This window comes from Otolemur garnettii, unplaced genomic scaffold, assembly GCF_000181295.1.
Source record: "Otolemur garnettii isolate 467f Iridium unplaced genomic scaffold, OtoGar3 scaffold00001, whole genome shotgun sequence".
Classification (NCBI taxonomy): Eukaryota; Metazoa; Chordata; class Mammalia; order Primates; family Galagidae; genus Otolemur; species Otolemur garnettii.
The window spans coordinates 8,274,295-8,284,462 of record NW_003852396.1 but is presented as its reverse complement, the minus strand read 5'-3'; the positions used below and the strand labels follow the sequence as shown (position 1 = coordinate 8,284,462).

Genomic DNA, 10,168 nt, shown 5'->3' with positions numbered 1-10,168 from the left:
CATTCTTCAGTATTTGGAAAGAGTGCTTATATTTAAAACTATGGGAAGACTAAAGAAATTATTAATTTTCTCATATTTTACTAATTATGATGCAAAAATGATAGTCAAAATATTTATTATTAATACACCATTTAAACCTCTTACCTAAAAATCATTTTTCAGCCACTGAAAAGTGAACTTCCCCACAGAAACACTTAATATTATCAAAGATATATTTGAACATTAACTCCATTAAGTTATACAAAAGATACACAGTTATTCTATATTCGAAATCCAATGAAATCAATAACAGGGTAACTATATGGTAATGTTTTAAACATTTCAACCGTAGACTGAACACATATTACATTTTATTTAAAGCTTAAGCAATAAAGGTTTGGTTCTGCTGTGACAGCCTTTGTTGTCCTGAGCTCCTACTGATTTTTTAGGAACAGAGCTGCTCCACACTGAATCCACTGGTCTTGGTTGCCCCCGCACGGAACGTTGACATTGGTTACCACACGATCCCTTTCAGCACTTGTGTAAACAGGCAAGGAGATGCATTCATCAGGTGAATACGGGCCATATGCACCCTGATTGAAAAAAATTGATTTAAAATATAGCAATATACTATAATGAACATATTATTAGATAACCAAAGAACCAAACACAAAACCTCCCTGTTGGGATACGAGCCCAAATTCAGCTCAGTTGAATCGTAGATTATCTGCTTAAAATGTGAGAATCTGCTTACTATTCTGATTCGTCTCTGTGGAGGGACATACTACCTGTGTCTAGCTGGCAGTATCTTGATCTCTGAAACTACTGCTCTGACTATTCTGGTCCTTGATATATATCAGCAAGTCCCTTTGAAAAATGATTCATTCCTAACATTCTTAAATCTTAATCTGATTTTCATATAATGAATTCCCCAAATAGGTAAAAATCTGTCCTGAATCTTTTTGTTTGCATTGATAATCCTGTAAGTTCCTCAGCGATTCATTTCATTTTGAGAAAAACATATACTTTAAAAAGTCCAAAAAAAAAAATACTACTCTGGGTTATGTTAATCAAATAAGAAGTCATGGGGAAGCTGAATCCTGACTTGGCTCTCAGAATGTAGGATTTGGAGTAAAGGGGATTTTCAGCTGTTGTCACTGACTAATCTCTTACCTCTTGTACAATTCTACTTAAATGGCAAAGCTTCAGGATTCAGAAATTACTGTCATTGTCATAACTCCTTTGACTAATTTTTGGCATTTTTCTGGTGTTGCTTCTAAATTCTTTAGCAAAGGGCAAACAAACATTACCTATGTGTTGAAATGAAGTGACCCAGGAGTGCCTATTTTTAATCCCAGGACAGGTCTTAAATTATCTTTTTTCTGCCACCTGACATTTGTTTTGCTTTTCATTAGTTCTATGATGAACAATGAAATAGAAACAGCACACTGCGTGTTAAACGTTTCACAATGCTATTCCTTTCTGGTCAGGAGATTTTCTCAATCTATTTTAATTGAAGAAAATGTCTCTTTAAATTAGAAACTTCACAGTAATGCAATAGTGATTCTTTGAAAATTCATTCACAATTCACTGGTTTTTATGTATATTTCCCAAATCCTTCCATATCTGCTCTTAGCTGTAGACTTTTGTTTGTTTTTTTGTTTATTTATTTTGAGAGAGTCTCAAGCTGTAGCCCTGGGTAGTGTGCCGTGGTGTCACAGCTCACAGCAACCTCCAACTTGGTCTCAAGTGATCCTCTTGCCTCAGTTTTTCTATTAGTAGAGACGGGGGACCTTGCTTTTGCTCAGGCTGGTCTCAAACTCCTGAGCTCAAGGGATCCACTTGCCTCTGCCTCCCAGAGTGCTGGGCTTAGCGCCGTGAGCCACACACCGGCCGCTTCTTTGTTTTAAGCACAGTACCACGGCAGCTTCTTGATACTCGATTCACTGCCTCTCAAAAATCTCGTAAGTGGTAAATGTTAGTACTTCTGTAAAAAACTTTAAATGGGGACCTGCTCTTAAGTTACCAATAAATAAATGGTCAAGTTAGAAATAGCACTAAGTACTTTTGGGATTCTCACTATTGCATAATGCTTTGTGCATACAGAAGTTCCATGAATACTGCTTCACTAAATTACATTTTTGTGACCCAATTCTCTCTCTAACATGTTTAACAGGCATAGCATAAGACCCTGCTGGACTGAAATGTTTGGATGAAACTTAAATATTATTAATAGCTATTAACATATACATTGTGTTCAATCCATGCAATAAAGGAGGTACAGTAGATTAAACTCCATAGTTGCCCAACTGGCTACACTGATCACTCAAGCTCGCCTGATTTTCACAGACCAGACCTACACCATGTATGTATCGGTACAGTGAGCCTAGTTCCTTATGTTGACTGCTTTCTTACAGGTTGTCAACTTACAAATAATTCATATTATGTTACATGTAAACAGACTTTTGTGTAATTAAAATTTTAAATTATGATTAAAGTGATTAATGTGTTCATATACCATACCACTATTAAAAGAGAAACTGGTTAAATTATCTCAGTTCAATCAATAATGAGCCTAAAATCTGAAATTTTATACTTATTTGAGCTAATTAAATTTTTGTAGAAAAAATTATGTAAAAAGCCCGAATGTCTCACAAGAAAATTAACTTTTTTTTTTTTTTGAGACAGAGCCTCAAGCTGTCGCCTTGGGTAGAGTGCTGTGGCGTCACAGCTCACAACAACCTCCAACTCCTGGGCTCAAGTGATTCTCCTGCCTCAGCCTCCCAAGTAGCTGGGACCACAGACGCCCGCCACAACGCCCGGCTATTTTTTGGTTGCAGCCGTCACTGTTATTTGGTGGGCCCAGGCTGGATTCGAATCCACCAGCTCAGGTGTATGTGGCTTGGGGCCTTAGCTACTTGAGCCACATGTGCCAAGCCAAGAAAATTAACTTTTCATATGCTTTGCAAAGCAGCCTAAGAGCACACATATTCTACAAATAGCAAATAGTACACTAATATTTCAAAGAAGACAATTCTTGGCTTGGCGCCCATAGCTCAGTGGTTAGGGCACTGGCTACATGCATTGGGGCTTTCTGAATGTATGTGAATCAAGTCAATGAAAGGGAGATGTTAGGAAATCAGAGTTTTAATGCATTTGTAAGTGGCATAATTTAGTAATGCGCCTCTGGAAAAAATATCTCAAAACAGGTAACAAAACAACTTGCTACAAATGAATACATATTTTGAAGACTTTGTTTTATCAAGAATGTCTAGCAATCTTTCAGAATGTATTTTGGAAAAGATATACTTTCCTTATATTTTTCTTTTTCTTTTTTTGTGAGACAGAGTCTTACTCTGTTGCCCTGTAGAGTGCTGTAACATCATAGCACACAGCAACCTCCAATTCCTGGGCCTAAGTGATTCTCTTGCCTCAGTCTCCCAAGCAGTTGGGACCACCGGCCCCTGCCCCAACACCCAGCCATTTTTTGGTTGCAGTTGTCGTTGCAATGTTTGGCAGGCCCTGGCTAGATTCAAACCTGCCAGCTCCAGTGCATGTGGCTGTTGCCCTCGCTGCTGAGCCACAGGCATCTAGCCCTCTTATATTTTTCAATAATGTAATGTGAACAGCATTACTTTCACAGTAAGTCCTTGAGGACAAAAATTCACAGAAAAGATATTAGTTAAATATTTATTATTTTTAAACCATAGTGTATATAAGACAGAGCATTCAATATATATCTTCTGATATAAAAGATGTTAACATTTTAATATGTATAAAAAGTAATATAAAATAATACTGTTTTCCAGAGAGGCTCGTGGAAACCTTTTATAGTTATATTTTCCTGGGAATACAATTTTTCTGAAGTTGAATTGTCAACTGTTGTTTTGGAATGTCTGAGTCCTTGGGGATCAGGCTGGCCCAGAACTACAATGTTGCTGTGGGCCTGATAAACCCTAAGGAGCACTTTGACTGGAAGGACAGAACAAAGGCCGATTAACTTCCTGGGGAACCCAGAACAGGGCATCACCTGCAACTGAGATGTCACAAAGCGATATTCCCCAAATCTCACGTGCAGTACAAAATCCTGATGGAGGGTAGGTTGTAGGTACATGAGAAGGTTGTGTGAGAACTTTGGGGACTTTTCAGAGCTTTTAATATAAGAATTTCTAAAGGGAGGGAATACTGTGCTTATTAATTGGGTTTGAATAATTTTTCACAGAGAATTATCCTGGAATAATGTTGTATAGAAATGCGCTGAGAAACGCTTTGGAAAAAGTTAACACTTTGGAGAATAAAGGGACATATTTGTTTGCACCTAGAGTGTTGATTATTCTTATTTACAGTGCACACAGTGGTAAACAGAAACACTAGGTTGATAGTTAACCAACACTTTACTTCTTTTCAATTTTCCTTAAATTCATCCTTCCCATTTTGTTACTTGCAAAGTACGCTGCATTAAAAACAGAGGTGGTGTTAGAGCATCCTCCTGCTCCTCCAATAAAAGTCTTAGAATGTGTTGCTCATGTCATTTGAAGCATAGTCACGTATCAAAACAATGTCAAAGAAGCTCTTCAATCTTCTGTAACTTAAAATGTTCTGTGAAAAACAAAGGTGCCATCTACTGTAAAACGATGTTGTGCAAAGATAAGGTTTGCTGGGATGAAGCTACTGGGGTTGTTGGGTGTCAGATAATACTGTGGAAATCATTTGTGAAAAAAATCTCCTTCTGGCCTATAAAAGTTGAGTCGCCAAAGTTCTGAACTGTGTTATTTCATCCAAGCTTATTAAAGAATTCTGGACTTTCTGCAACAAAGTAGGTATACAGGAATAAATGGGAAAAGTCACTCTCATATTAACTGATGGCATTTCTTTTGATTTTACACTCAGAAGAATTTAAAAGGGAAGAGTTTGGAGGGAAGAGTTTCTTTAAATCTTAGTTGCTACCTATTATGTAATCTTGGGCAAATTAAATAGTCTCTTACGCCCTCAGATTTCTTAGTTTAAAATGAAGATTACAATCCCCATTTCAAAAATTTCTGCAAGGCTTAAATATCTGTATTTTAAACAACTTGCACAGCGCTAGTTACACCATGAGCTCAAATAAATGCTGATTATTGTTGAAACACTAGTGCTACCACTGCGAAACTCAAGTCACTTACTGATTTTATTCCTTCATTAGCAAAACTGAGAACCTGTTCTACCAAACTCACAAGATTTCTATAAAAGGTAAGTATAACGGTATTTTACCTGTGCAATCTATTATCCACCCTCTCACTTTAAACCATTCTAAAACTACAGATCTGATCTTACTCACTCCTGGTCTGGAATCTCAGTGGCTTTCCACTGACCATTAGGTGTCTGAACTCCGTGGCCTGGCTACTTGGCCCATCACACTTGGTGCTGGCCTTCTCCTCCGGCTATACACCCCCCCCCCCCGTTTCCCAGGTAAACCATGCTCTCCAGGGGTGCTATACTTGCCGTTCCCAGAGTAACCTGAGTTCTGGCAGACTGCATGCATGCACATATGCTGCCCCTCAATCTGCCTTGCCCTCTATATGTTTTTAACGTCTCCTAAACTATAAAGCACTGTATGAAGTAAGATAATTATCATACTATTATAAAAACATCTTAATATATTAACAACAGGATAAATTAGGCTTACCGTATGTGAGGCACGATGCTGGAAGTACTTTACACAAGGAAGGACACGTTTCATCTTTAGCACGGACCCACAGAAACCTCATTGTCATAATTTTCAAATGAGGTTAAGTACCCTGCCTAAATCATCTAGCTCATAAGCTTGGGAGCTGGGACTGGAATTTAGGTCTGCTGCCCTCCAAAACTGTGTGTTCTGAAACACCTAGTGTGTCTCAAATTCCCTCCTTCTTATGTGATATAGGAGAGAGATTCTGAAAGCAGTAGGATTATGGGGAAAATGGAAGCTCACTGTAAAGGGAGGGAGGGAACAGCGGTGTGGGAGTGCCAACATAAATCCCCCCCGCTCTATATCACAAAGAAGTACAAAAGCCCAGGGGAGAATCCCCTATGTAAAAATAGTAAAGATTCATACTAGTTTTCAGTCATGTCTTTCTTTTCTTTTTTAATTGAATGGTAACTGTGTACATTGATGCACTTTGGGGGTACATAGCCTTCATGTAACTTTCTTAGTTATTGTGTTAAAACATTCATATTCTACTCATAGAAAGATTCACTTGTACCCTTGTAAGATGAACCACAGAAGTGAACCCTCGAATCCCTCTCCCTCCCTCCTCCCTGTATCCTTAGGTTGTTTTCAGTCATGTCTTTCATAGGCTAAATGGACAATTCATTTGCCTCTCTTTACATGAACTATTTTTCAAATTATTTTTAGCTTTTCTACGCCTGAGTCTTTTAAAGTATGATGAAACTGGATAGAAATGATACTTGAAGTAAAATATTGCAAAGGTATCAATTCCTGGCCCTGTGAAATCACACTGCTTTTCATACAACCCAGGAACAGATTGGCTTTGTCCACATGGCACTGCATCCCGCTTTGAGTTCAATGTGTGCCCAGTTGTATGGGCATTGCTCTCGGTCATTTTCTTCTGTATTTATTCTTAGACGGTTACTCCCCATGCTCTATGTTTGGTGCTGGGATTTGTCCTTAAGTAAATCAATTTATACTAATCCTATTCTTTTTACCCCCTCATCAAAGCATCAGATGAACTTAATTCTATTTTCCAGATAGTTAGTCCATCTCACAATTTGTATTTATTAGAATTTATCTGTTATCATAAAGAACACATTTACAACCACTGGAAAATTCTAACCTTAACTTTTGTATATAGCTTTTAATTTGGTTCACACACCTCAGAACAAATATGTGTACCAACTTCGATAAAAATTTCTTGTAATTGCAAGATTATAATTCATAATAGCAAGACTGAAGCAAGACAAAGATGGTTTCAACCTCTTTCATATGATAGTTGTGACAATCAATCGGATTTTAGAGAAAATGAAGCTTTTGGGGGACAAAAGGAAGTTTCATAGCGACGTATGTTCCTTAGGGTAGAGGATACGCTCGGAGATCTCTGAGCAATACTTGCTACTTATTGTTACAACTTTCTTAGATTTATTTATTTATTTTAGAGACAAGTTTTGCTCTGTCATCCAGGCTGAAGTACAATGGTGATTGTAACTCACAACCTCAGACTCCTGGGCTCAAACCATCTTTCCACCTTAGGCTCCTTAGTAGCTGGGACTGCAGGTGTGAGTAGCAATGTCTGACTAATTTTTTTTTATTTTTACTCTTTTGTGGAGAAAGAGTCACTCTCTGTTGCCCAGACTGGTCTTGAACTCCTGCCCTCAAGTGACCCTTCTGCCTTGGCCTCCCAAGTGCAAGGATTACCAGGTGCGAGCCACTGTGCCTGGTCTATTAGGTTTTTTTTTTTTAGAGACAGAGTCTTACTTTGTCACCCTTGGTAGAGTGCAGTGGCGTCACAGCTCACAGCAACCTCTAGCTCTCTTGCCTCAGCCTCTGGAGTAGCTGGGGGCCGGCTATTTTTCTGTTGCAGTTTGGCTGGGCCGGGCTCATACTCGCTACGCTTGGTATATGGGGCAGGTGCTCTACTCACTGAGCCACAGGTGCCACCTGCTTTTTGTTTGTTTTTTTTTTAGATAGAGTTTTACTCTGTTGCCATGGGTAGAGTATCATGGTGTTATCATAACTCACAGCAACCTCAAACTCTTGGGCTCAAGTGATTGTCTTGACTCAAGACTCCCAAGTAGCTGGGACTAGAAATGCCAGCCATTACACCTGGCTAGTATTTCTATTTTTAATAGAGATGGGGGTCTCATTCTTGTTCAAGATGGTCTTGAACTCCTGAGCTTAAGCAATCCCCCCTCCTTGGCCTCCCTGAGTGCTAGGTTTACAGGTGTGAGCCACCATGCCTGACCAGTTTTTTTTTCCACATATATTCTGATGCTTTTATTTTGTAAAGCAAATTTTCTTATAGTGAACAATACATGAAGTAGTTTCATTGCTCATTAGATATAGGATCAAAACCTTTAAAGTTTATTCACATGTACTTATACTTATATTCTTAAATTTTATTAAAGTTATGTGTTTCATCTGTCCTATTTTAAAGGCAAATATGCTTCAAGTTCAATTATTGAAATTCTTTTGAATATTGAAAAACATTTCAATAATTGAAGGTTTTGAATGGGAAAAGTCAACCCAACAAGTCTTTGTCAGGATTATCTTCTTCATCTGCTCACCAGCAGCAGCAGCGTGGTGCAGTATGTAGTGTAAGGCCAGGCACGTAGGACTGCGCAGTCATCTAACTTGTGTGAGCATGTGTCCTCATGTTTTAAGTGGGAATACTAATATATTCCTTGAACAACTGCTCTGCGGAGTATTTGAGATAAAGAATATAAGGCATTTAGAATACATTGCTGAAAATAAGAGGAGCACAACATATGCCAGTTCTTACTATCATCAAAACCTTTTTCCTAACCAGGCTATAAATTCTTTAGAAACTAAAACTGTGTTATTCTTTCCATAACAAAATGAAAGTTTTAAAACTATACATCTTAAAAAATTCGAAAGGATAAAGTATTTTGGCAGTAGATTTGTTCAAATGCAGGTGAGATCAGAAAACAAAAATACATTAGCCAAAAATATCTTATTGAAAAGATATAATCTTTTTGGGGTGGGATACAATTGTATGTGGGTCCTCATCTAATAAAAGTAAACAATGTAACCTGGATCTGCGTACCCTCAATGAATCCCCAACAATAAAACAAAAGAAAAGATATAATCTAATTAATAATTGAAGACATATAAGTCTGTGCCTGTTAAAAATGTATTACCTGTTGAATCCAGCCCATAAAACAAGGAAGAACTGATGACACACTAGGCGAATCGTGCTGATTTTCGGAAAGTCGGTTTCCATCAAAACTACATCCTTCCAGTAATAAACCACTGATCTGCCATGGAAACACACAAACCGTTAGAACAAGCATTAATGTCTGAGATGTCACAAGTGACTGTATTGTATCTTCAGAATAAAAGCAACACTCTCCATTGTGCCTAAGTATTCCAATGACAACAAAGGATTATGCTATTTTATTTATTTATTTATTTATTGCAGTTTTTGGCTGGGGCTGGGTTTGAACGTGCCACCTCTGGCATATGGGGCTGGCAACCTACCCCTTTGAGCCATAGGTGCTGCCCAAGGATTATGCAATTTTTAGAGTAAAGAAGGTAAGACATTCCCCCACCCCCAGTCTACTGTTCTGGTCACTGTAAACTTCTTTTAGATGGAATTCTTGTTTGTAAGCAAATATTTTTAGAAATAATTATTAATGTCATCAGTTGTATAACTGTAGGTGTCTTGACACTAGATAAATAGAAATACAGTGCTTCAAGCCAAAAAGTTATTCTTTCTCCAAAAGGGAGGGAAGAAATGCCTAATTAAAGAGGAAACAGTACTATGCTTAGAATTCTGACATCTTTTAAAGAATAGAACAAAGTTTAGAAAATTTAATGAAAAGCTCCTGACATGCAATGTAGGGCTGAAAGAAAAGGAAAAAAAGAGAATTAACATCTTTCTCTAAGGTAACTTTAGTGTAAATTTAAGAAATTTTGAAGATGAAAGTACAGTGCTTTGGTAATATTCGCTTCATATCTCTTCTTGCAAAGTATTCATTTGTTTATTTTCTCCAGTGTTAGTACCCTGACTATCTTGCATTCATAGATCTTCTGACAGGCTGCTTCAAAAATGCAAAGTAAACATTGCTACCTTCTCTCTAGCCCGTTCCTTTCACAGGCTAATGAACACCAATTCACACACCAGTGAGTCTTGTTTGGTTCTGAAACAGTGGAGAGATTTCCCCAGCATTTAAATATAGTCACATAATAAGTTATATAAATCTTAATATAAAACCAATCTTCAATAGGTTTTGGGTTTAAATTGATATTAAATGATTAAGGAACTATTAATGTTGGTACTTGTGATTATAAATTATATTTAAGAAAGTACTGATTCTTTAAAGGAATACATTCAGACCCAAGCCCGAAATGTACTTTAGCAAAGATAATACAGAGAAAAAGGAGAAATATATAGATTCATTTTATTAATCTTGCTCCCATATTGTTAGAAGTGTTTAATGATAGCAAATACTAAACATCAACAAAACCTTGAAG

The 10,168-nt window shown here is 37.5% G+C and overlaps 1 protein-coding gene across 1 annotated transcript in view; it reads right to left on the bottom strand.

Annotated features, from left to right (window-relative positions):
• Positions 1-337: 337 nt before the first annotated feature.
• The window catches only part of DYNC2H1 (dynein cytoplasmic 2 heavy chain 1), a 267,699-nt gene continuing 257,868 nt past the window's right edge, over positions 338-10,168 (bottom strand). Inside the window, exons 88-89 of the mRNA XM_023511235.1 lie at positions 8,833-8,949; positions 338-572 (exon numbers count right to left, since the gene is read on the bottom strand). Of these exons, the coding sequence (XP_023367003.1) occupies positions 414-572; positions 8,833-8,949 (276 nt within the window). The 3' untranslated portion in view covers positions 338-413. The remainder of the gene's footprint in view (positions 573-8,832; positions 8,950-10,168) is intronic.